The sequence below is a fragment of the Cryptosporidium andersoni genome (assembly GCF_001865355.1).
Source record: "Cryptosporidium andersoni isolate 30847 chromosome Unknown contig_2, whole genome shotgun sequence".
In the NCBI taxonomy this organism is placed as follows: domain Eukaryota; phylum Apicomplexa; class Conoidasida; order Eucoccidiorida; family Cryptosporidiidae; genus Cryptosporidium; species Cryptosporidium andersoni.
Window position 1 is genome coordinate 38,710 of NW_027122843.1, and position 27,265 is coordinate 65,974.

The following is a 27,265-nucleotide window of genomic DNA, read 5'->3' on the forward strand; positions in this document are numbered from 1 at the left end:
TTAGAACTCTTGTATTGTCCAGACAGTAATTTAGTATTATTAAGTGGCGGTATGTTGGAACTGCACATTTTGTTGATGCAAGTTTAGAGGACTACTCTTAATTTTTTTTTTTTTTTTTCAAATACAGTAGTTTATAAAATAGTATGAATAACATAGAAATCAAGATAGAGGATGAGCAACAGTTTATACTTTCTGCAAGTGATATCAGATCCTTTTATAGTATACTTACAAACAAAGGTAGATCCCATGGACTAATTAACTATACAGAAAAAGTATGTGAAATGAATCAGACAAATAAATCTGGCGAACAAACTTTTGGAGCCATCAAAAAAAGCCAAGTTTGCACAATGCGTCGGCTAAGATGGCTTTTTTTTTTAAAAATTTTGCCAGAGAACCTTCTTGACCTACAATATGATAACTTCTTTGAAAAAGCACTAGAAATTCTGAATATAAGACGAATGCAGTATCATGAAGAATATAAAAAATACCGAATAGATATAAGTAAAATTCTCTCTATGGATCCATCTAAATTTCATCCACTTTCACAATCTGTTGATAATCCATGGACACAGCAGCAAAAGAACGGAGAACTACTTGATGAAATATGGAAAGATATCACACGTACATTTGCTGATAGGGAATTATTTTTAGAAATTGATACTAGACAATTATTACAAAGGGTGATATTTACATGGACTAGACAAAATACAGATTTTGGATATAAACAAGGTATGAATGAGTTAGCTGCAATATTTTTTTATATAAACTATTGTGAAATACAAAGAGATGAAAAAACTGAGGATAGTAATCAAGATCGTTCATATTGTGAATTAAAGTTAGATATTGATTATAATACTGGAAGTTTCATGAACCTTCTTTCAAATAAATCAATTGAAGCTGATACGTACATAATGTTCAACCAATTAATGAATGATTTTGGATTGAAATATATGTTTCAGTCAGTTTATAATAGAGCTAGTGAAGGTAGAGGAAGTGAGAAATTGGGATTGAAGAACGATGATAACAAGAATACTGAAAAAACACCAATCATTTTTCGCTGTATGCATATATATTCACTAATGGAAAGATATGATAATGAGCTATATAATAATCTAGCCAAGGAATATCAAATAGAACCACAACTTATCTTTTTAAGATGGTTTAGGCTTTTATTTTCCCGTGAATTTTCGTCACTAAGTGATGCTTTGATAATGTGGGACTACTTATTTTTGGATGCATTTCAAAATGGTCAACTGATACAAAAGAATTTAAGTGATATAAAATTAGAGTATCCTAATAGTGAATATATCTGTGTTGAGGTAGAAAAATCAATGCCTATTGTCAATTTTGTAGCACTATCACTACTACTCATGAAGCGTAATGAAATTCTTGCATCAGATTATAACAATACTTTGAGGTTGTTAGTCAACCAAACAACTCTTCAAATAAACCCTTCGAGTATTTTTATAAAAGCTAGAAAGTACTATTCTATTGAAAATCAGGTGTTAGACAACACAAGCAACTCCAAATTTATACACAATAGTCCTAATTATGACGACTTACTAGTAAATTATACAGATATTAAGTGTAAAGACTCAAACGAAAAATTTAAAGAGGAAATTAGAAACAGAAAATTTTATTCAAGTAATGAAAATAAAGACAGTACTGGCATCTTGAAGCGTGATGATTCCTGCTATACAAGTGAAAGTTTAGGTAATGGACTTTTAAGCGACTATCTACTAGTTCTTTGTAAAAAACTTAAATTTAATGCAAAATATTCCAATGATATTGATTTCTTAAAGAAGTTGTTACTGGAAACTCTAGAAGATTTGACTAATCTTCGGGCAATTTTATTGGAGAAAAATATGTGAAACTAAAAACCCCTATATTAAATAATTGAAAATATTGACGCAGATTTAATTAACTTTATAACATTTATTATAGTCACCTTGTTAATTCATATCAAGAACTTGCATATTTGTATTTATTTCTATTATCCTGGATTTTTGTCATTTAATTATATTACTTCTTGAGTATTTTAGAAATTTTGTGGACTTAAGCTACATTATACATCTTTTGCAATTTTTTATAAGAACCTCGAAATTAAAAATTTAATTATTTAAGATATTTTATCTTAGAAAAGGCTCATAAAACAATCCCATATAAGGTAGCTCTGAGAGTTCGATAGAATTCTTTGACAATCCGGTAGAGATATTAGACTAGTTAGGATAAATCTCAAACTTCCTAGATATACTTGAGTAAATCCCTATTAAGTGAATTTATTAAGCTCTAAATCCACATTATAGTTCTTAAATAAACTAATCATGTACACTTATACGAATCTTGAGCTTTAAGGCACTTCATTAAAAAATATCTTGATCATTTTGGAACCAATCTAGAAATGTGAACTTAGGCTTAAAAGAATGAGTGAACAATCTGGATCTCAGATTGAGAAAATTAAATAATTATATATATGAGGAATTTAACTATTACTAAGCTTGTTCTTATGTAATACCAAGGAACTATAATAGAAATATCTTTTAGATAGGCTATTTAGTATTTACTAGTATTAGATAAATGTAACTTCTATCTGATACTAATACTCAAATATCACTTTCTTTTCTCCAAAAGTTACTTTTTAACTTAACATTTATAGGGAGTACAAATAAACTTATGAATATCTTTTATTCCCAGTAAACTTAAGAAATATATAAAAATACAAATAGGTATATTAAATTTTGATATTTACCAATAATACTCTCTACATATTAATATTTTAAATAATATATTTATAAAAAAAATTCTTATAATAATAAGATAGTTATTATTCAACTCAATAATTAGCTGAATTCCAAAGAAAAGTTATTTATAGTTCTGCATCGAATTAACCCTGAAAACTTCGTATTTTAAAATATTTCAATCAGATAATATATATACTTGCCTTTTGTTTTTATTTCCCAAGAATAAAAACTTTAACTTTTGTAAACTACTAAATTTGTAATACTTGTATTTCGTACTAATAAATTAAGCTTTACAACAAAACTACTGGCAGAACAATGAATTCATATATATAAGTAATAACCAGTGAATTAGAACTAACTTTACAAATCTTCCGATTATATTGCAAACCAATGTATTATTTGTTAGTAATGAGCATGTTTATTAGTTAAGAGGCTAATTAGTAGCTTTATTTATAAAAATATCACACATATGTGATCATGCTGCAATACAAAACTAAATTACAAATATCACAAATATTGCGAAAATACATAAGTCTAAGTAAAATCGTTCACTTTTGTACAATTTAATTGTTTCTATTGCATAGTCTTTTGTAATTGCTTTCGCCCATCATTTTTGCAATATTATATTCTTACAATATAATTCACCTCGTCTACTATTTTTTAAGATTAAATTTATATTATATGAGTTATCTTTATTTAATATTAAAGATTAACCATAGCCATAAATTTAGTCTATTAAGAAAAATTTCTCAACAATCCTAGCTAGTATCTTTAAGCGCTCAAAGATGTGTATTATATTGGAGATGTTAGTTCACTTAAGTAATATTGGTTAGGAAAAATATTGTTTAATACCAAGAATAGATTATAAATATCTAAGTGTTTATATAATTATTCAATATCCTGAAATATTCTAATATTTATTTGAGGTCAAATTTCGTTCTATTTTGTTAAGGTGAACTACAAGTGCATTTTAACTAAATATACTTACTCAAAGTTGATATGTCATCGGTAATAGTTTAGATACTTTGATTGCTAATTAAAGTCACTTTAAAATTTATTTAAGCTATTTACTTGTCTGCCTATGTTACATATAAGCTACTTCTAATGTGGACAACCAAGATCTGAGAGCAAGAGACAAACGGGAGACCCACTTAATGTTAAGGCAGATTGAGTTTAGTATATATAAGTAAAGCTGAAGAGCAAGTAAAATTAATGTAAGCTTGGCTGAAGCTCGTTAATGTTAAATGCTGTTAAAATTTGGAAACTGCTGATATATCTTCTTATTTACCGTTCCTTAGTAAAATGTGAAGTATCTGATGTATCACTTCCTGGTAACTCCCGTCTTATTCAGATTAGCTATTTAGCTGCTCAAAAACTAATATCAAACTCAAGGGTAAAGGAACTCAGTGACTTTTTAAGTTTATATTGTGATAATAAGCAGTACTATAATCCTTATTCTCCACAAGTTATACTATCTAAATGGGAGCTTTTTAGGTCATGGTACAAGGAGCCTAGCATTTTATTAGGTATAATATTTGAAAATTTATTATCAGGTGATAATATAACTAACAATAAAGTAATACTACCACTAGTGTCTAATTATCTAGATACCTTAATTAAAAGAGAATTAATCGGTTTTATAGTACTTAGTCTTGCTGTCTTTTTATTTGTGGTGATATCATTAATATTTCTACTTTGCAGACATTTCCGTGATAGGGTAATATCATTGGAGGAATCTTCTGAAGGTCTAAATAAAGTAAAGTATGGTTTGATTTTTACAACTATTTGCATATTTCTACTGTGCTCTTGTTATATAATAGCGAATGTATTGGCAATTATACGTGTCATTAAGATCCATAATTCGATAGCCTCATCATTTTGTTGGATAGCAGTAGGTATAGATTCACTAGCAAATGGAAATGTGGATGTGAATGTTACATCTGGAAAATTTAATGTAAACCCGTCATCTGCAATTACGAATGCATCGATTCCATTTTTAGGTGCATTCCCAATACAATATCTATTAGAACAGATAATCCAACAAGAACAAATAAACAAATTAACCAATTCAAGTTTAAAATTCATTCAGAGTGCAGGATTTGGAACCACTTTAGCCGATAGATTTTTAGATTTGGCTTTATTTTTTAATAATCAAACATTATTTCAACCAGGAGAAACTAACTGGAGTGTACCTGCAGGAATAAAGATACCAATGAAGATGGTCCAGCTCAGTGAAACATTTGTTGAAGCTAACTCAACTGTTTTTGAAACAATAAATCCCCGAGTTAATGAATTAATAAGTGTGTTACAAAGTGGTCAACAATCAGCAGATATAAAGATAACACTTCAATATTTTGTGGAAATGAAAAAATTGACATTTCAGGTATTATATATATTAGATATTATTAGAATTTCAAATATAACAATATTCTATGTTATTGTATCTCTTGCAGGAAGTATTATACTATTCTCAGTATTTGCGATCATATTTTCTATTATTCATACTATATTACTGTTATATGGAAGTACTCAATACGGTTACTTTCAAAGTAGCTCTGCTATTGGTGCAATTGCCTTCTTTATTATAATATTATCTACATGCCTTGCATTTGTAATATTTCTACTATCAATTAGTGGCATTATTGGGCAGGACTACTGCTCTTGGATGGCTAAAGACTTGTTCAGTACTGCTGGATCAAACTGGATAAAAACTATTAACTCGGAAATTAGTGAAGTTATAGAAAGTTGTATATTTCCAATACCTTCTTATTTACATAAAGGAACAAATAAAAATTTAACTTCACCTTTGCATAATACAATGATTAAAGATCAATTACAAACAAATATACGCCTTGACCATGCAAATGAATATGACCAAAGTGGAAATAATCAGCATAGAAACATCAATATAGATATACATAAAAGTGTTCCTGCAGAAATAGTGAGCAATAAAACTGCTAATAGTATAAGATATAATTGGAAAAGTGATGGAACTGAGTCTATTAATGATAGGGTGAAACAATTATCTATGTCTAATGGACGGCTACTGTCTTTACAGGATACAACAGAATATATTTTTAATGGTAAACCTTCTAGTCATAATATATTATCTATGGTAACTAAGTCAATTCAGAATGGACTTACTGAAGAAGTAACTCGTTTAGTATCAATAACTTGGACAAATATAATAAATAGTCAGGATTTAGCAGCACAATGCATTACTTTTATTAATTATACAGATTTTATTAAGTATGCAACTAGTTACTTCCCTAACATTAATGAGGGACTTCTGGCAAGGCAGCAAGTTCCAGTTCTAATATTAATTACTCAAAGCTCTCCTAATCAGCTGTTATTAGATAAAACAACAATTTTTGGTTTCACAATATATTCGGCTCTATCTGGAAGCAAAAACTATAATGTAGATAGCGCCATTTCAAGTGCAAATTATCCGTATTTGTTACCTGGGATGGAGGTATTTCAATCAATAATTGTACCATTTAAATTAGAGCCACTACAAAAGAGAAATCCTAGTAATTCAAAAGATCCCCTCATAATTACTTCGACAACTGATTTGTCTATAATAAATGTTGCAGAGTATCAGGCAACTAATCCATACTTCTCAGAATATCCACTAACTTACTTTGAAAATGCTCTGTGGTGGGCTAAAAAGTTAGCAGAATTATATAAGACTTATATTGTTTGCCCACGTTTTAGTTGGATAGACTTGGTTAATTCTAATTCTAGTACTAGTGTAAATTACCATCTCTACCAGACTTATTCTGGTAAACCGTGCTTATTTAAAGTGTATGAAGAATATATGCACAGTCTTATTCAAGACTACTTTGTGAATCCTTCTAATCAAGCAACAAGTGAAATTGAGAAATATGGTAGCCTATTAACTGCTCAATTAGCAAATATATTGGGGAGCGTCACTGTTTTACAGAATGCTGGACAAAGTGCCTATGACTGTGGTCAAATCAGCATTGATTTTACGAATGGCATCACTACAATGTGTAGTCTTGTAGGTGAATTGAGAACAATATTGATTGATATTTTGACTGCTGTGACATTTACAGGTTATCTTGTGAGTATCCTCATTTTAATAATTTGGTTAATTGCTGTTCGATATGAAACTCGTATTGCAGACTCTATACTTGAACGTACATACTCTTCCACTATAACAGAAGATAAGATTACTGATAAGTTGAGCATGAATAATCAAGAAGTAAATACAGCCTGCAATAACCCAGTTGATCAACCCTTAGAACAGACAAATTTTAATTCTATTGAGGATGTTTCCAATTCACTAGATTCTACCAAAAAGGGGGCTACTTTGGTAAAAAAAAAAAAGTACAAAGGAAAAGCGACAGAAGCACTTGAAGTAGTAGAAACTTATAAAGACTTATAAAGATTGGAAATAAAACTTATATTTCAAGTGCGACTCCAGGAATCAATTGCTGTGCACCAGCAATGACATTCTGAAACAGGGCATTCATCAAAATATTCAAACCACTCATTTATATGTTTGAAGCATCCACCATGATGACAGTGTAAACACCATGTATACCACTCATTGAAAGGTGATGGAACTGATTTGAATTCACTATTGCATGTAGCATCAATGGAGAAACTACTACTAAGTGAAATCTCAGTTAGACAAATAACACATCTTGGTAAGGGTTTACCACAAGACTTGTTTGGACAGGTAATACTTAGTGGGAAATTTCCAATAGGTGTACTAATATTACTAGTGTAGTCACACAATGATAAATTTGAGGTATTTTGTGTAGTATTACCAGCGGTCAAACTGTCATCTATTAATTTGCGCTTAGAAATAGTGGATCTAATGTTGTTGCAGACAGCTATGTTATTCCTATTAGCTCTGTTTATTATGGTATCTTGCGTATATTTTTTACTTTGGATATTATCATCAATGTCGGAATTGTCACTTAATGTCACTGTCACTTGATTAGATATCTTATTTTTGCCGAAGTCGGGATTAGTTCCAATTAGTGAATTTCCACAATAATAACAAAATAATATATTCCCTGTAGGAACATTTACTTTTTTACAGTATATGCTGAACCTCGATATATAATTGACACTTAATATATTTAATATTGAAATTGCCTGAGTTATTGCTTCATTTTTAATTGGGATTGTTTTATTTTTGTAGCTACTGGGACTTATTCCAATATTACATAATATATTGCTTATTATCCCATTGTTTTGTAGGAGATTGTTGTATTTATTGTAGCAGGAGGAGAATATATTAGCAATCCGACGTATATATGATTCAGTGCTAGATTTATCTATAAAGTGAGTTAAGTGTACTCCAATTAATGAGATTGTTTGAATATCTCCACCTGTTAGATATAGATATCTTCGTAAAATCATTTCAGTGAATTCCACTGAGAAATTACTAACTTGCAAGTTTCCAATTTGGAAATCCGAGTTTCCATTACCATTAATTCTTCTGGAATGGGAACATAGTCTACTTTCGCTAGACTCAGATTTAAATTCCGAAGGATTAGGTGAATCTCTAAATATGTGATCCCTTTCATACTCAGCTGGATGATATAAGTTTGCAACATTTTCATATTTTCTTTCAAAAAGTGTCTTAGATTTTTCACTGTCCATATCAGCGCAAATCTCCAAGTTTAAAGTTAGTGATGTAGATACTCCTGTTATTATTATAGCATCTAGAAAACCTTTTGAAGCCGATACCTGAGCAATTTGGTTAACAAGACTTAACAGTAATCCTATTGGTAAGTAATATAACCCAACGGCTACTAAACAATATGAAGGAGTATAGTATGGTATAGGTAGATTTACATTAGGGAGAAGTAGACTTTCCATAAGGTAGTTTGCAAATGGAGGGAAGTCAGTTGATTCATACAGCTTACAATTGTCAAGATATTTTACTAAAACAACTAGAAATTTTATTGTAAAAGTTAAAATTGCTTCAATATGTGAATCCGTACTCCATATCTGCTTGTACATTCCATCATTTAGTAATTTTTCACTTGTTGACAAAATACTCGAACGAAAAAAAGCAATTCTTTTTTTAAGTTCATCAGAATCCACGTAATTTGTTTCTTTATTGGGTCTATGTACCTCAGCTAATATGAAACTAGCTGATGTAAATAAGACATTAATATCATATATGAATGATGATTTTACATTGCTAAATTCTTGCATGCTACTTCTGTTTAAAATCTTTGATAAAAAGACTGGAAAGTGTAAAAAGTGTTGGTACTGCAGGGTAATGCATTTCCAAAATATTGAAAGAATATAACTATTTTGCATTGCTATTTCAGTATCCAAATCTATAGAATCTAGTGAAATATCATCAAATCCCTTAAATCCACAAAGTATAATTAGTTGTTCACGTTCTCTTGATGAATATATTTCAATAGTCAAATTCCTCATCTCACTAATATCTAGATAATTCTCATTACAATTGTTTGAATTATGTAATTTATCACTATTCATATAACTAAAATGGTTAAATTCAATATATAGTGAGGGTAACTCCTCTTTATTTATGTTCTCCTGATTTAACTTAATAATTTCATCTCTAATACTAGGCCAACACACTAGACCACTATTATGAGGACTGATTAAAGGTGCTAAGATAGGATAAAATTTATCTTCTACATTTGAATATTTTATATTCTTCATTGCTTTCATGGAGGCAGTTATTTGCAATGGTATCATATCGAGATATTTTTGTAGATGAGAAGCTGATCTCATAATATTAATGGCATCCCATATATTTTCAATCAAAATTGGGAATATACCATTTAAATAAAGAGGTTTACCACTAGATGATTCAAAACTAAGAATAATTTCTTTAGCTTCCAAGTCTAAGATATTTGACCAATGTGACAAAATGGAATTCAGTCTACTAGTATCATTTAAGATAGTACTTAGACCATATGATTTTTTCAATCTCTGAGTAATCAGTCCAAACCCAAAAGTTAATATTTTATTAATTTGAACTTGAGTCTTTTTGTAGTATGCTTTTCTATTATTTAATAGGGACGCAGAGTAATTTAGTTGAATATTAGATCCCAACACATTAATTAGAGAAAAAAAATTCGGAATTACTGAGCACTTCTTACCTTTAACAACTGCTAAGCTTGGAAGTAATGAATCGTAGGTCTTTAACCTAGCAGATTTTATAGACTTTTTTGTTGGTTTTTGAAGCCAACAAAATTTATCTACACAAATAGGCCTTTTTCCTATAAAAAAAAAACCAGAAATAGAATCTTTATCAGTAATTATATCGAAATTATTTCTATAATTCAAGTTATCAAAATTGAAATTTGGAGCTGTGCTAAAAGAAGCCTTTGAAGTGCTAATTATATACATGTCACTACCTGTCAGAAGAGATAGGGTAAGTTGTTTATAAGGTAACCATTCCAAAGAATTCATCACACCACTTTTAAGAATCATGCTAGCATAAGATGATTTATTTATTTTGTGGCCCTCTAATTTGTTTGAAAACTTCTGATTCTTTTTAATAGAGCGAATATCGTATACTTCAACTAAATGTGTATTATCACTTACTAGTATATAGTTAGAGTCCAATGGATTCACGGAAATATAGTCTATACAGTTTGTTTCAATTATATTAGAAAATGATGTATATGAGTTAGTTGTTCTAATGTCATATACCATCAATGAGTTTGCTGAGTCTAAAATTTGCCATCCAGAAATAAAACATGTTGAATTAATCCAAGAAGCAGACTTTGGTATCCCCCCCATCCCATTGGAATAAGATGTATTATTTAAACTATAAATTTTCTGTATTTGCTGTTTCTCTTGTATATCATAAATTACAACTAGACCATTATTATCGGGGTTATTCAGTGAGCTATTACAGAATATAGCAAGATGACTATTAAGCTCAGTTGGATTCCAATCTAATGATAGACAACAACATTTCTCATTTTGTAGGTTATCCAACACGATTATATTATCATTGGAACAGTTTATAAGCTGTACAGTATCATTTATTCCGTATGAGAATATTCCAGTATAATTATTTGGATTCCAACTAAAATTTTGGTTGAGACTCGTATTTTTAAGAGTTATCTGTTCGTTCAAATCATATCGATAGTTTTTATATACTTTATCATCTATATTGCAGCTCTTTAAAAAAGTCAAATTTACCTCTTCATCTTCAGTATTTATATCATGTATACGATACAAATTGAGTGTTGGGACTTTATCATTAGTGTATGAATAAAAGAACAGATTGTTATCAACCTTGCATTGATAAAATGCAGAAGTTTTCTGCATAACTTATTATCCTTATTTAGGAACAATTAATACCAAATTCTCTCAATATTGCTGTTGCGGTCTATTTTTAATATGTAAACTTTCAAACAAAACTATCTTCAATTCAAATATCTAAAATAAGTTATTATTAACTTAATATATCTAAGTTTAATATTTGTGAATCTAAATCATTTTGGTGACTACCTAACTGATCTTCAAGTAACGAGACAGTTGTAGGATGTAACCAATTATTTTGATTATCAAAGGAATTGGTTGGAATGCAACTGTCAGAACTTAGATGTTCATCAATACTAGCACTAATTTTACTATGGTTACTCCTTAAACTTTCAAACTTATTGTTTATCTTTCTTGACTTATTTTTGTGCATGATAGTACTAGATTCTTGGCGTTGATCTTGAGTAAGCAAGTTAATATTGAAAGGATAACACAATATCCACATAACTTTCGGAAGTGTGTTCTTTCTTCTATTTTTTAAGAATATGTTACGATAGTCAATAGCTGCATTAAATGCCGATATTAATGAGCCGTATAATGCAATACTAAAATGTTGTCCTCTTCCATTGCTGTCTAGTCCATTAGAAGTATAAAATCTCCTCTTTTTATAATACCACGATATTCCAGTAGGTAATGGACGTAGTAGATTTGCTAGATCTTCACTTTCAATGACTGACTCAGCATCTTCTGCGTGAATATATACTCTGCATGAAGAAGGGAAGATGTCATCAATACATGCTTCAAGTATTTTAATAAGTAAGTAGGCAAGAGAGAAACCCTGTCCAGTTAATGGACATATATTTTCCAGTTTACCTCTGTCTATAATCTCTATTTCATTGCTATCATTGTACCTATTCAAGATTATCCATGTATTTGCACCACGATGCCACGCAATAATATCATTTCTAATTTCTTCTTCTCCAGTCGAATAAACTATACGCAATCTTATATTTTGAATATTCAAAACTGGTTTGCTTCCAAAATCTAAGAAGCTGTTTTGTGACATTAGCATATGAGGTGATACTCTATTTGTAAAGAATTTTGTTTTAATTGATCCATTTGTTGAATGGTCATATCCTATATCTCTATTTTTTAGCCTTGTGGTGTTTATATTATACCCCGAATTAAATTGACTTTCCTTAGTCTTTAATTTTAGTGCTTTATGACGTACGTAGTAAACTTCTGCTATCTCGTATGCAATTCGAGCACCATAGTATTTAGCATCCACTTCAATTATACTACTTGAGTTGTTTTCTTGTTGAAGCTGATTTTCAGTATCCTCTTCAGTTAATGCTTTCCAAACCATTTTCTCACTATCCCACGAGATATCAGGTAAATTTCTTATTAAAGATACCTGTTCACTAATCGTATGAGGAAGTTTTATACTTTCTGATAGCTTCATAGCTTGTTCTTTAAGATAGTTTTCACGAAAATCAAGAGCCTTTAGGAATGCAGTTAATGGACTTCCATACTTCATTGCACCAAAAGTTGTAGATGTTAACCCACCATCTCTATCTCTTCTATAAGGTACTATAAATGCCTTTCTTTCAGCATGCCATGTTATACCACGAACACGCCACTCTGTGGGACATTTGGCAGCATTCGATGTAACAGGTAATGTTGACCGAATTCTTCTTTTTTTATTAATCGGAGAGTAACATAACTTCGAATTATATGAAGTCATACTAAAGCTGGATAATACATTTTGATTAAAGTTAGTTGAAACACATCTATCTTGCCTAGAGACCACTTCCTGTGAAATATTCGAGATTGTGCTATCACCCACCCTCTTGTACCTAGCCTCTAACTCTTCAGTAGAGTCAATTAATTGCGAATAATCATCTTCTCGTCTAATATTATTACTAAATTTGCAGTCTTGACTAATTGAAAGTTGTATTTGATAATCTGGATGTGAAGCTAAATCAGTTGGCAAATAAGGTGAATGAAACGATGAAGGTGATATTCTTGCTTTAGGTGAAGAGTTAAGCATAGATGAATTATTTAAAAAGAAATTTGAGCTAGTTCTATTTTTCTCTATTGCTGCTAATATCCCACCTGGTATTATTGTTTCACTAAGACGATTTTGTAACCATAATTCTGCATCATTGAAGCTAGAAATAAATGAATTTACTGAAAAAACTGGAAAAAAGCATTGTAATCCATTAGATCTTAATGATGCAACCCAACCATTCATGTCATAATCCCAAAATATAAAATCTTTCCACTTTGATTTTCTCCATGTATCAAAAATGATATTTTCTGAAAATATCTTCTTTTCTCTTTCTATATTCAAACTTTTGTTTAATATATAGTTGTTACTTGCTGCAATATTCCCACAGAATTTCGTAATATCTATATTTGATTTTAATTCATTCACCATATTTAACAATATCTTGACTATTTGGTAACAATTCTCAATTAAATTTAAATCTATATCTTCTGAATATTCATCATGCATATTATTTTTAGTTGGACTCTGAGCATAAAATACATCTAGTGTATCATCAAGTGTATTTTCAGTGTCTTTTTCAAAATGATTCTTCATTACTCTACACAAAAAGCTTATTTTTTTATCTGTAAATTTCATCTTTTTATTCCAAATATTATAACAAGAGTTACATGCCTGTAAAGAACCACTAAAGATATTTGAAATACCTTGTATATTACAGTTACTTTGACTGACTTCATTAGACTCTCTATTGCTCAAAATTATAGCTTCCTTTCTCTTTCTTAAACCAAAAATAGTAGAAAAAGCTTTTTTTAAACAAGGATGACAACTATAAGAGGCTTCTAAATGACTATGACAATATCCACAATACTCATGGATATAGCAAAGACAGGAAATACATTTTGCTATTTTTGAGTCAGTTTGACTATCAAATTCACTTTTGCATACACAACATAAATCAGATAATTTTCTTACTGGTAAATCTTTTGTTAATAATTTATTATATATATTTTGTTTTGGTAAAGATTTTGAGTTACCCAAGTTCAGTAATCTAAGGTCTGCAAATAATTCATCATTTTGATTAATTTTTGTCCCTGGAATAGTCATAACAACAAGATGAGGCCATTCCTCTATAAATAACCATTGTAACTGAACATTGGGCTTAAAGCAATAACCTTCAAATGGGTATGCCATTTGATAATGCTTCAGAAATGCAAACTCATTGCAATAATAGGAATAATCTAAAATAGTTTCCGCTTCATTCTTCGATATATTTGGGAGCTCTATTGTCATTTCATATAATTCTTCCTTTTCAAACTTTTGTCTTAATAATCCAGATATCTCCCCAAGTAACACTGGGTTTGTAGAGTAAAGTGGTTCATCATCCCAAAATAAGGAGTAGCTCTCATCTTCTTCATTACAATTTGCAAGATTTGACTTGCATAGTTTAATACTGCTCGTGGTACTACACGATGAGCAGCTAACAGTTGAATATTGGCTATATATTTTTGAATAAATTTCTTCATAAAATTTAGAACTCTGGCTAACTTGGTATGTTATGTTTGGAATATTTAAATCATATGTAATTTCAAAATTTGGATAATTTGCTTCGTGTTTTTCTTTGCGAATTATACATGGTTGCATCGAAAAAGGGCTGGTATTTAATTGAAAATCCATATATACAGAATCTACATCACGACTTTTTAATTCATTAGACTCCAATTCGATTTGAAATTGCTTATATTTACATCCTTCTATAATACTTTCTTTCTTTAAGCTTATATCTTCGCATGATGGTATCTGTCTACTACAATATTCCAGAGCTCGCTTTTTCTGAATTTCACAGAAGTCTAATTTCTTCATCACATGAAACAAATTTTAGTAAAATACAAATTTTCAGATTTACATGTTATGTAAATTTTACATGGTTTCAACTATGCTTACTTGAAATTAGACTTACTTGACTTGGGTAGCATTACCATACAGCTAGTAACTGAAAGAATATACCTGGTTAAGTGTTAAAATTTAGCATATATGTGATCTCAAATTTTGTTTACTAGAAATCATTTTCAACAATCTAGCTTAGTGTTATAGCCTTGCACATCTCCAAGCTTATACTTCGAGTACTGAGGTAATATACTAGAAAGATTTGATATATAATCCACCTATTAAAATTGCCTTAATTACTTATGCAAAATTTTTAAATTATTAATAAATTAGTTGGTAAGATATTTAAAATAAATAAAAAAAGAATCACTTTATAACCAAAAGGAATCCCACATGCACCTAGTGTATGGGATCCCTCCATTATTAACCGGACAAAAAAAAGACAATTTACCTTAAAATTGTTCTAATTTAATGCTTCAAGCTCATTTTAATGAATTTGAAAATACTCCATTCTGTATATTAAATGGCAGGAGCAAGGGATACAAAGAAGTTATATGTGAAGAATCAAAAATATGTATAATTAGCTCATCATCACTGAGTGTATATGAAAAGTGCAAATCTTCAAACAGAATTAAAGATTCTTTGCTTGATTGGGATATTGATTGTGATTCTGACCTCAGTTATATATTATCTTGCCTGTGGCTTGATAAAAATATACTATTTGTAGTGACTAACAGCAAGACAAACTATGTAATTGAAATTAAGCAGAACTTAAAAGAATCTTATAATATTATTAGGATACCATTTTACATAGAAGATGGAGTAGATATTATAACAGCTGAAACGATAATTTTTAAGAAAGAGGTGCGCAATGCCAATGACATTTCCATAACTATTGGTACACTAATAAACAGTGAACAATTCTACATAATTACAATCAACCAGACTGAAAACTCCATTGATTACATATTAGGAAATAATATTAGATTAAATTATCCAATATGTAAGCTGTTAAGGTATGGAGAAGGATTTATTGGATGTAGTGAGAAGCATATACAAAAATATATTATAAGCATGAGTAATCAAAAAGTAATTTTAGAGGATCTGTATTATTTTGGTGAATTATTTAGTATAAATTCTTTAGATTTTAATGATCTTATTTTCTTATCTGCCACAATCACTTTTGATCAGGGTTTTGGAAATGAATTAAGAATTATTGTAAAAAGTATCTTAGACCAAGGAAAGCAGAATTTATATGAACTTGTATTTACATGCACCGATATATATTTAGTCAATTTTAGTAATTTTATCATTGATAATGTGGAGAAAATTTTGAATATTGAATACTTTAAAACTTCTGATGAGTACAAGTTACTTGCAACATTTGATGATGTAGTAGAGATCATAGATAATCCAATGAAGAACAGTTTTTTGCATAGAAAGAGATATTTTGAAAATATCTCGACGAATTTTCTACCTCACATATACATTGAGAATAGCAATTTCAGCTCATATATTAGTTGTGGTAAGCTGAATGATACAAGTAAATGGGGTATATTAAGAATTGAACACCAATTAAATAGTTCATCTACTACTACAAATTGTGATTCTTTGGAATATCAAACATTTGATTCACCTGGTAACATTGAAAAACTCAAGACTATAATTCAAAAATTTATAGAAGACTCACCAAAAATTGATACTTTTGTACCAAAACTAATGCAGGTATTTTCTAAGTTGCTGAGTATTACAGATGATGAAACCATTCTTGAGTATATCTGCAATGTTGTAAAGAAGATAGATATGCATTCATCACAATCTACAAGAGAGCTATTATGCAGTACACTTGAATTACTCAATTCTTTAAATAATGATGGCACGAATAGAAATACATTTATACTCCAAGAATTGATACATAAATTGTCAACATTTGATATTTTGTATGATATAAGTTCCAATTCCCAAGAAATTTTTGATATTATCTTCGAAGTTATTCAAGATTGCAAAATAATAAATAAGAACTCCACTTGGTTTTCAAAATGGTCAAAATTTATGTCAATTAACTTAGTCCATGTTAGCATGTACTATCTTTCACAAAATTTAATAGAAGAATTTTTTACGGTTTATGAACGGCATTGTCACAATTTTGGAAATGGAGATGCTGATAAGAGAAACCAAGAAATACTTGAGTTATTGAGCAATATTCCAATAAACTTACCACTGAAATACGAAAGGAAATTGCCTCATTGGTTAAGTGAACAGGTAATTCCTTATATTCAAGATAGGGAAAGATTTTTAAATTGGTTGGCAGATCGTGCAATTGCTCTGGAACACCATAAAAATGGAGATCTCAATTCATGTTTATATTTACTTTCGTGTATATACGAAAATAATGGATACTTGCGCTGTGGGTACAACCAAGATCAAATTTTACTTCCTAAACAAGTTGTAGAAAATGGTATTTTTTGGGCAGGATCTGGTGATAGACGATACTTTATTAAACGATTAGCATCTAATCGTATTAATTATGTAAACTTAGCACTTTTGGAATGTATCGATATTAAAGAGAAATATAACTTAAATATTAGTTTTAATCTAGTTCTTCATAAGCAAATAACACCAATGGATATTGTATATGAATTGTTAAATAGAGTTACCTCATCCGAATTCCTAGAAGATGAGATAAAATATAATATTAAACCATTTTGCAAACTTCGTGGTATTGATTGTGATAAAATTTTACTAGATTATATACAAGATTTAATCTTGGCAAGTAATAGTAGCGAAAATAGCCTAAACTTGAGTTCTTATGAGTCAAAAAATCATACTAAAGATCGGGAAGTTACGAGAAATATATCTTCGAATATCAAACAAACTCAAAAATACTATCAACCCAGGATTATTACACTCATTGAGTGCCTATCAAATGATGAGTATAAGGCTTGTGCACTTTTACAATACCTAACTATATGTGGTCAATTTGCAGAGAGTAGTATTAGTAGTACCAATAGCAATGTATCAGGTGTTACAAATTCTTCACAATCTAGACTCGAGAAGCTAATTAATGACTCTAAAAGTTGGAGTTTAGATGATAGAAAGGTGCTAGAGTTAAGAAATAGAGTCGCATTAAGAGAAGCACAAAATTTACTCTCAAGATATCATCTGGACCAGATGGCATCAATTGTTTTATTTGAAAGAGGTGCACCAAGAAGATTACTTAACCATATATTGGCTCAAATAGACTTCGGTATTGAATCATATAATGATGCAATAAAGCTCATCAAGTATTTAGGAAGAGAAACAGGCGTATCCTTTATGACAGTTAATGAAGCGTGCTGTTTAAGACTACGCTTTATTGTATTCAACAATAATAGGATATCACAATGGACAGAAAATAAGAATTCAAATGATCTACAGCTCAAGAGTGACAAGAACTCACTAGAAAAGGACTTACTTGATCTATTTAATTTAATAAGTAATTTAAATGATAAACTAAATATAACACAACAATTTGTTTGTTTTATTTGGCAATTTTTGGATTTTATATTAGATAAAAGTAATACATCTCAAGCTTTAGTGAAGTGTGAAATTGCTATTTACTCTGGAATATTTTTACTTAGGGTACTCTTAAAAAATTTAAATTCTTCAAATAAGAAATATGATGAAAATGCCTATTGGGTTTCAAGGGAAGTTTTTAATTCACTAGTTAGACTACAACATTTACATGAAGAATTCAACCTTTATATAAGGCCAAGTGATATAATGATCATGCCTTTTGATCGTGAAATAGACGGTATATACGGTAACAAATTTTTGAACAATCCTAATCAAGATAACGAGGTTGAAATTGAAACATCATTAACAATAAACAGTAATCCCTATTTTGCACGGAAAAATGACAACTTCTCCCAAGAAAAAAATGAAGCAATGAAAACTAAATATAAGAACTGGGAATGGAAAAACAACCTTTATCATTTAAATAGTAATATACGTCACTCTAATTTATGCAGGCTATTCGATAGCTATGCAGAGGAAATAGCCATAAAATATAAAAACAATGGCAGATCAAAGGGAATTCTCACAAGCTTGTTACGCCTAGGCAAACTTATTGGAGTTGGTGAATCCTATGTAAGGAAAAGCCTAATTAGATATTCAGCTGCAGATAATAACTGCTGCATTTTTCAATGTCTTATACAAGAATTAGTTAAGACTCCTTCACCAAAAACTGCCCTAATTATTGTTGATGAAGTCCAAAACATTATTTTAAAATTGTCATCCAATTTCAGGAAATTTAACCCAAATATGATAAAAATGTCAATAAACGAAGACTTCAGCAATAGCAACCCCATATATCTAGTATTTACACTAGCAAAGCTGCTTCATATCTTGGCAACTTGTATACCTTATTGTGCAACTTCAGTCCTGAGTGTAGTACTGGCCTTCTCAGGAGATATTCTGTGGGTGCAGGATTTTTTGTTGCAAGCTTCAGATTTAATGGACTGCATTCATAAGAATAAAAGCAAATTTTATGAAATAATACATGAAAAACATAATATTTTTTCTCAAATTATATACAATACCCACATAAATAAAAGAACATTCATTAAGATTTCAGATACAGATTATAATGAAATATGTACTTTATACTCATATTATCAAGCCATAAGTATTTCCTTAAACTTTTTATCAAGTAAAATACAATGTCGTAAGGAATTAGCTAAGAACTTTGCAATTAATCAAACTCATTCATCATCTTTACTACTATTAAATGCTCGTCAAGAGCCGGGTTGGTGGTCTTCTTGTGAGTATAATGAAAGTTCTAACAATTCTGATTATATATTGAGTAATTTGAGCTTACAGTTAAGTGATCTGATAAGTCAACTCTATCAGTTAGAGTGCCTATCTTTAGCAATGAATTTATCATCTAGGCATCCAGCTTTAATAAAAAATATACCAAGTATAACAGCTATAAATGCTGATTATTTTAGGAAAGTTTTGAAAGGCAAAGATCCAATGGATGGACAATTATGTATGACACTTGCATCAACATTAGATAAGAAGGAATCATGGAATGTTTTTGTGCAGTCACTAATTCCATCAAATATACTGGATAACTACTTTAGAGCTCAACGCATGGCTAGAATAGGTTGGGATTTGGGTATACTTTTCAATCACTATAGCATGAGAAAAGAGATGGAAGAATTACATAAGCACTCTAAATGGTGCAATTACTTTAGACTTTATGGTATTCAATTCGATCAGTCACTATTTTTCCAAAAGCAAGATCCAAAAAATATTCAGCACATGACATACCAAAAAAGTATCGTACCACTACTAATATACAGGAGCAGTTTTGACTTATTTCTTTGTCTACAATATGCGAGAGACTATATGATACATGATGAATATGTCGTTTCACTATGGATAGAAAAGCTACTCTTATATGTATTTGACGAAAGATACCAAAATATGATGGCAAACCTTGCTTCATGCATTTCTCCCACTATAGGGAAAGAGGTCTTTGATAGATTATTAGGATTAATATCCTCTTATGATTATGAGAGAATTAACTTCATTCTATCATGGTATAAGACATACATACTAAATAGTAACTCTATGAGAAAATTTGAGATTAATAGCAGGGCAATAAAAGGAATCAACCAAGACTGCAGCGTTAGCAACGATATCATTTCTACAAATACAAAAACTCAATTTTCAATTCCAATTGAAAGTCAATATCAAATCCTACAAGTATTAATGGGTTATAATAGAGTAGGTGAAATGGATGATGAAGAAGAAAGATTAATGATTAATGAAATAAACAATTTGAAGAGAAAAAATGCTGATTTTTGGGATGAGAGTATTGAAACTACAATAAGGATTAAGTCTAAAAAGAGACTTCCATTCCACTATTTAATCAATGATCCATGGAAAGTACTGAAAAATGAAATATGTGATAATACAATTTACAGCCTAAAAAAACTAGCTACTTATTTAAATATACAGTTAGTACACTTCGATATACAGCTTGTATGGAATATTGTATTAGATAGAAAAAGTCAACATAAAAAATTAACTGACTTTAATCAGCCTGAAGTATATTCTCTGAATAATCATTTAATAAACTATACAACGGCTAACGATGAAACTAGTAATACTGATAACATTTTATTAAGTTATATAGATTCAATCGCATCTTTTGATATCGAGATGGGACTAGCAACTGTATTGTTAATTATTGATGAACTTCCCTTAACAATTACTACACTGAAGTTATTGGAATGGTCTGAGACCAAGATTAACCTGTTAGATAACGTGGAATTGTCAAAAGGCTTACCAAAATCTAGTCTCAGTAATAGTAATGATTTAAATTATGGCTCTATATCAAATATTGACTATACGATTAAAAACCGTAAAAGCTTAACAAGATCGTTACTTATATTACAAAGATATCGCCTAGATGAAATCTTTGGTAACATACTAACATTAACAAATGATGCAATATTATGTATTCACTGTTTGTATTACTATTTAACTCCTATTATTTCTGAAGGCATACACAAAAGTTTACCATCATATATCCAATTGGCTATTCGTCAAAGTTTCTGTAGTCTATCATCAACTAATCAGAATTTAAAGATAAATGGTGATGATAGTATACTGTCATCAAACTATTCAACAGCATCTCTCCTGATGATGGGCTTAAACTTGTCAAATAAATTTCACTCATTTATTGATGAGCTTTGCAATGCATATTGTATTGACGCTAAAAAAACAAGAATAAATCTAGTGAAAAATATCCTTAATAAACCAAATGAAACACCATATAGTGCAGTTAAGATTAAGTATGCACATAATGTGAAAGATTTATTTGAAAAAATAGAAAGTAGTGGTATTATGGAGAGTTTAAATTATTGGTATCCAGATTCAGCGAAAAATAAAAACGAGAATATGCACATTATAGACAAGTCTTGTATAGACAGAATAGCTTTTATCTGCAATGGTATATCACTGAATGATGCAATTTTGCTACTATTATCTATTTCATTTAAAAATTCAACAAATTATAGTTATGCTATAAAGTGCCGTGCTTTAAATGTACTATTTCAAATAGCATCTACAAAAAGTATTCAGAAACGATATCCCAAGTATAGTGACTTGAAAGTTATATGGCTCCATAATTTTTACATGGAGTATTGTCAACAATTACATATACCACAAGATTTTAGCAAATTTTACTTATCTGAGAAGACGGGATTGGCGAGATCTCTATGGCGTGAATATAAAAATCATCAAAAGACAAAATATATTCAAGATATTGGAGATATAGATAATTATATGGAAAATTACTACTATATTGGAAGTAATAAATTACGCTGCATTGATGAAAATGAGCATAATTATATCCAACATACCTCAACAGTTGAAAATATTTCAAATTCACTATTATATCTGTTGGCACCAATGTGCACTGATTTTAATATTACGGACTCTTCATTATTTGCAAATATTACTGAACAGCTATACTTAAACTCAAAAAGTGATTTATACTCAATGCATGTTTTAAGCAGTTTGTTATCTACAATTTATAATTCTGGATATATTTACAGCTTACCACTTAATGATACTTTAATCTCCACTTGGCAATTGTTAATCTGTAATCCCTACAAACAATTAACAAGTGTAATAGAGGATCATTTAGTGCATCTTTGGCATGGAATAGAAGACAAAAAAACACCAACCTATTTTAAATATGATATTGAGCTATACTTCAAAATTCCTATTCAATGTAAAATTTTATCTATCTTGTCAGAGTTTTATCTAAGATGCCCAATTATACCATTTTTGGATATAAACCAAATAATAGATGTTAATTTTGAGTTTATGAATATACTAATAAAGCTAATGAATTTTATTAAAAAAAGTAGATTAAGTGATGCAAATATGAATTACTCAGACCACTTTAACCTTTTAATCTCTAATACAGTGATATTCTTCAAAAATTTGGAAAATATAATTAATAGCAAATTTATAGCTAAGGAAAATGAATCAGAATTATATAATTTGGAGGATTATATAAGGTCTGAAAACAATTGTCCAAATAACAATAGTAAATATTGCTTATCTATTTGTGAAAGTGTACTTTTGATCATCTCTAGCCATCTTATGAAACTTGTTGATATTAAGATGGCTGCATATAAATCAACTCAAAATAATACTTCTAATTATTTTATGAGTAAACTGGACTTTGATAACACTAATTTACTGATTTACTTTACTCTGACTACTAGATCTAATAATCTATTAAGTCTACTGGTTATCCAAATTATCAATAAAAATCTGATACCAGCATTATTTGAGGTAGAAAATAAGTTCAGTAAAGAGTCTAACATTATTGATGTAAATAATTATCAACAAGCAACTTCACTATATTGTATAGATAAATTGAATTTATATGATTATATTTTTTGTCATTTAATGTATAATGGATGTGATTCATGTGTTAATGAAATTAAAAAGTGCCTAGTACACTATAAAATTGACTCAGTCTTCCCACTTATACTTCAATTCATGCGTGGCGAGACTAAAAGTGAAGATTTAATTTATAAAGAACTTAAATATCTAGATGATAACAATAAAGAATTAGAATCCCAAAGAGTCAAAAAAGTTGATGTATATCATCACTTGAAAAATATATTTATTCAATTGAGAAAGCATCCAAAAACCTCAAATCTGGTCAATAAACTTATCACATGTCTTCAAAAAGTCTAAATTATATAATTCTCTGCAGAACTTAAATCTAATTTCACTTTTTTTTTTTTATCGATGTCTTTCTTTGTTATTCTATCTACTACACTTTTTATGTCTTCTTTATATTCATCTAAACTTTTCTTGCTATTATCTTGTGGAATAAATAACTTCTCTCTTTCTTTTTTCTTTTGTTCTCTTTTCTCTTTTTGTTTATTAATTCTTTCATTCATCTTAATACTCCTCTCCATTTCATTAGCGAAATATTCACCAGACTCTATTAATATATCCTCCTTTCTTGGTAGCTGCTCTGGTGGGAAAAGTGATTTCTCTTTCTTTATTCTCTTCTTTTCTTTTCTCTTAATACATTTGTTTTTAAACTTAGGTATAAATCTGTCCCAATTTTCATTCCTCAATTTCTGATCTTTCTCTAATTCTCGTTTTATCATTAATTCCTTTATATGATATATTGGATGTATATTATTCATACAATCTTCAACTATACGATAAACTTGTTTCAAACCTTTATATGGCCCAATAACACTTACTGTTTGACCCTGTACCAAAATATAACAGTTAGTTAATAATTCAATTGCTTTAAGTGTTGATCCATTAGGTCCAACCAATCTCTGACGCCTCTTAATAAACTTCTCTTTATTTCTGTGGCCTATTTTAATAATATCACATCCCAAATTATTATCATCTTCTCCATATCCCAATATCCTTACTGCCTGATGAAATGGAACACTTCTGGCTAATAATCTTATCAAATCCCTTGCTCTTATAATAATAAATGGATCCCAGGTTTTCCCTGTAGTTCTGACTGTCATTGAACCCTCTACTAAGTCTAATTCGCACTTAATTTGGTGCTCCTTAAGTACATTCTTAACATCTGGCCAAATATCTCGCAGGTACTTTTCACGATATTTAGGAAACAAAACAGCAAAACTACTTTCTTCTAATAACCCGTGTGGATTATCTTCAGGGCATAATCTTGGAACCTTCCAATGATCAATAGTATCATTATCCCATGGTTTATCCTTCCTATATCTCCTCTTTTTACTTAACTCTTTGTCAATAATTACTGTCTCATTATTAATATCAGATTTATCTCTTTCCTCCGTCATATTTTAGAAAGTGTTAAATTCTTGAAAACCCAATCCTTATAACACTTAGATATTACAGGTAGTATTTTATTTAGAAATAAATTAAATCAAAATTGCTCAGCCTTTCTGGTATTAATATTATATATTAAATATTATGTTACACGTTCTTTAAAACAAGCTTTAGTTTCAATTTAAAGAAATGTCAATTAACATCTGACTGAAATATTCGCGCTAATAAAAAGTATATCGGCCAATACATATAGCGCTCAAATTGTTTTTGGTTTATTGAATGTTAGCACTACCAAAAGCAAAAACAAATAAAACAATTTACAAAATTATATATAATATTATAGGTTATACAACTAGTTCCAAATTCCATTACATAATATATGGTAACTTGAAAGGTCAATAATTGAACTCCTAATGTAACTTTTTTTACTTTTAGAATTAGAAGGAGATAATCCATCAAGCCAATTCCTGCCTAATAATCTAACAACATTATACATAATTTTAGAAATAAACAAACTAAAGTAATGTTGACTGTATAATCTATCATAGGTCAACTCTTCTGACTTCTCTATAGATTTAGTGAACTTATTTTGCATGCTAATTAATTGTTGTGCAATTTGCGGATCAAAAGCTGCAACAGAAACCTCCAAATTTCTCCTTGAAGAAAATCTATCCCAATTAAAACTACCAAATGAGGACCATATACTATCAATAACAATATATTTAGCATGGCAATGAGCATCTTTAGTAAAAAAAAATCTAGCATTTTTTTTTGCAAATAGTTTTTTTAGAAAGTATTTTGACGCCATCGTATCACCAAGTATATCCGAATTACCAGACAATAATAAAGATACTTCAATATTATTTTTAATTGAATTTTGTATCGCACGACGAAGAAATCCAGGTGGCATGAAATATGAAGTAGTCAAGAAGACATTCCAATTAGCATTGCTTGTAGCTATTGCTAAAACATTTTGTATACCCTTGTTCTGTTTTCTTGTATTACTAAGTAAAACTTGCAAAACACAACCATCTTCATACTCATCTGGACGAATAAATATATCTCGTTTTAAATCAGATCTTGACTCTTTTAAAGAATCCAAAAATACCTTTGCTAAATCATAAATTGCAGGCCCCTTGATTTTTGCATGAACATCGTAGAACCAAGGTCTCCTATAGATTAAATTCCATGAAGATATCTTACTATATAGAAAACTTGCTATTCTATAACTAAAGTATCTTTTCCTGTTATTAACATTTGAATATTTATCTAAATCTGCTTCTTCGTAAATATATGATTTTAACTTTGAAGTAGCAGATAAGTTTAAAGAACCACAGAATGCAATATTATCAGTTATCAATATCTTTCTATGGTCACGAAAGACTATAGGTCCAACAGATTTATTGAATAAAGGATTAAACCACACAATGTTTACACCACTTTGTCGCAATTTTTTTAACCACTCATTAGGAATATTACAGCTCCCAATCCAGTCAACTAATAATATAACGTCACAACCTCTTCTAGATGCATTACATAGTGAATCCACAAATCTTTTTGCTATCTCACAATTGTCAAATATATAAGTTTCAAGCCAAACTCTTTCTTTTGCTGAATCTATTTCGTTAATCATTGCATTTAATACACTTCTACTATTATCAAATAATTCTACTTTATTTCCTCTAGTTATTGGACCATATTCCGAAAAAAATAGTAGTAGTAGTTTCCACTTCTGTTTGACAATTTCAAAATCTCTATATTTATCATTATCTAATTTATTAAATTGTTTATCAATTTCGGTATCTAACCATTCAAGATGTACACTTTTAATCTGACTATAGTTTAAAATTTTTTTTTCCAGATCCATATATCTTGCTAATAGTTCACATTACTTATTAAAAAGCTTCTTAGTATGTTACACTCAGTTTGCGCGTCTAAACCTATAGTTTATAGTTGCACTAAATAGCACTAATTTAAAAATTACACTATCACCATATATTAAAGAAGATTCTAAAACTTTGCAGCTTTTAAGCTATATAACTAAATATATCCTTTTAATTTTAAGTATCTATTTCCTAAAACTATTCAATTTAAAAAATAAAACTAATCAGAATTTAAGGAGACCAAACTCCGATAAATGTAAGACAAACTAATTTAAAAAATTTATAAATCATTCTCGTCAATATATAGTAGCATAGTATCATACAATTTTAAACATGCCAGAAAATTTACTAATTAATATATTAAAGTTATAAATTCCAGTAATAAAAATATACTTTTAAAAAGCATAATAAAATTATAACTTTATGTAACAGTAGATTTTATATCATTATTAACTAAAAATTAATAAAATATTTTACTTTGATTTAATATTAAAACCAGGTAAAAGTATAATCTGTAATATTAGAGTAATGTGAAAAAGGAGTAATATTAGATATGCATGCATGCATATACGATATTCGGAGGTAATAAAAAAAACTTAATTAAATATATAGTTAACTTTAGTAATATCTAACTGTAC

The 27,265-nt window shown here is 29.4% G+C and overlaps 7 protein-coding genes across 7 annotated transcripts; 3 read left to right on the plus strand and 4 right to left on the minus strand.

Annotated features, from left to right (window-relative positions):
- Positions 1-143: 143 nt before the first annotated feature.
- cand_000370 (uncharacterized protein) lies at positions 144-1,871 on the plus strand (the record flags this gene model as incomplete). Its single annotated transcript, XM_067210287.1, has 1 exon — positions 144-1,871. The coding sequence occupies one exon, from the start codon at positions 144-146 to the stop codon at positions 1,869-1,871; it is 1,728 nt and encodes a 575-aa protein (XP_067068362.1).
- Positions 1,872-3,978: 2,107 nt separating this feature from the next.
- On the plus strand, positions 3,979-7,149 carry cand_000380 (uncharacterized protein; the record flags this gene model as incomplete). The annotated part of the gene is made up of 1 exon (XM_067210288.1): positions 3,979-7,149. One exon carries the CDS (start codon positions 3,979-3,981, stop codon positions 7,147-7,149), a length of 3,171 nt encoding a protein of 1,056 aa, XP_067068363.1.
- A 23-nt stretch (positions 7,150-7,172) lies between these two features.
- cand_000390 (uncharacterized protein) lies at positions 7,173-11,051 on the minus strand (the record flags this gene model as incomplete). Its single annotated transcript, XM_067210289.1, has 1 exon — positions 7,173-11,051. One exon carries the CDS (start codon positions 11,049-11,051, stop codon positions 7,173-7,175), a length of 3,879 nt encoding a protein of 1,292 aa, XP_067068364.1.
- Positions 11,052-11,178: 127 nt separating this feature from the next.
- Positions 11,179-14,856, minus strand: cand_000400 (uncharacterized protein; the record flags this gene model as incomplete). Its single annotated transcript, XM_067210290.1, has 1 exon — positions 11,179-14,856. One exon carries the CDS (start codon positions 14,854-14,856, stop codon positions 11,179-11,181), a length of 3,678 nt encoding a protein of 1,225 aa, XP_067068365.1.
- A 495-nt stretch (positions 14,857-15,351) lies between these two features.
- Positions 15,352-23,468, plus strand: cand_000410 (uncharacterized protein; the record flags this gene model as incomplete). The annotated part of the gene is made up of 2 exons (XM_067210291.1): positions 15,352-23,360; positions 23,429-23,468. The coding sequence occupies 2 exons, from the start codon at positions 15,352-15,354 to the stop codon at positions 23,466-23,468; spliced, it is 8,049 nt and encodes a 2,682-aa protein (XP_067068366.1).
- A 180-nt stretch (positions 23,469-23,648) lies between these two features.
- On the minus strand, positions 23,649-24,755 carry cand_000420 (KH domain-containing protein; the record flags this gene model as incomplete). Its single annotated transcript, XM_067210292.1, has 1 exon — positions 23,649-24,755. One exon carries the CDS (start codon positions 24,753-24,755, stop codon positions 23,649-23,651), a length of 1,107 nt encoding a protein of 368 aa, XP_067068367.1.
- Positions 24,756-25,096: 341 nt separating this feature from the next.
- cand_000430 (uncharacterized protein) lies at positions 25,097-26,611 on the minus strand (the record flags this gene model as incomplete). Its single annotated transcript, XM_067210293.1, has 1 exon — positions 25,097-26,611. The coding sequence occupies one exon, from the start codon at positions 26,609-26,611 to the stop codon at positions 25,097-25,099; it is 1,515 nt and encodes a 504-aa protein (XP_067068368.1).
- Between the last annotated feature and the right edge of the window lie 654 nt (positions 26,612-27,265).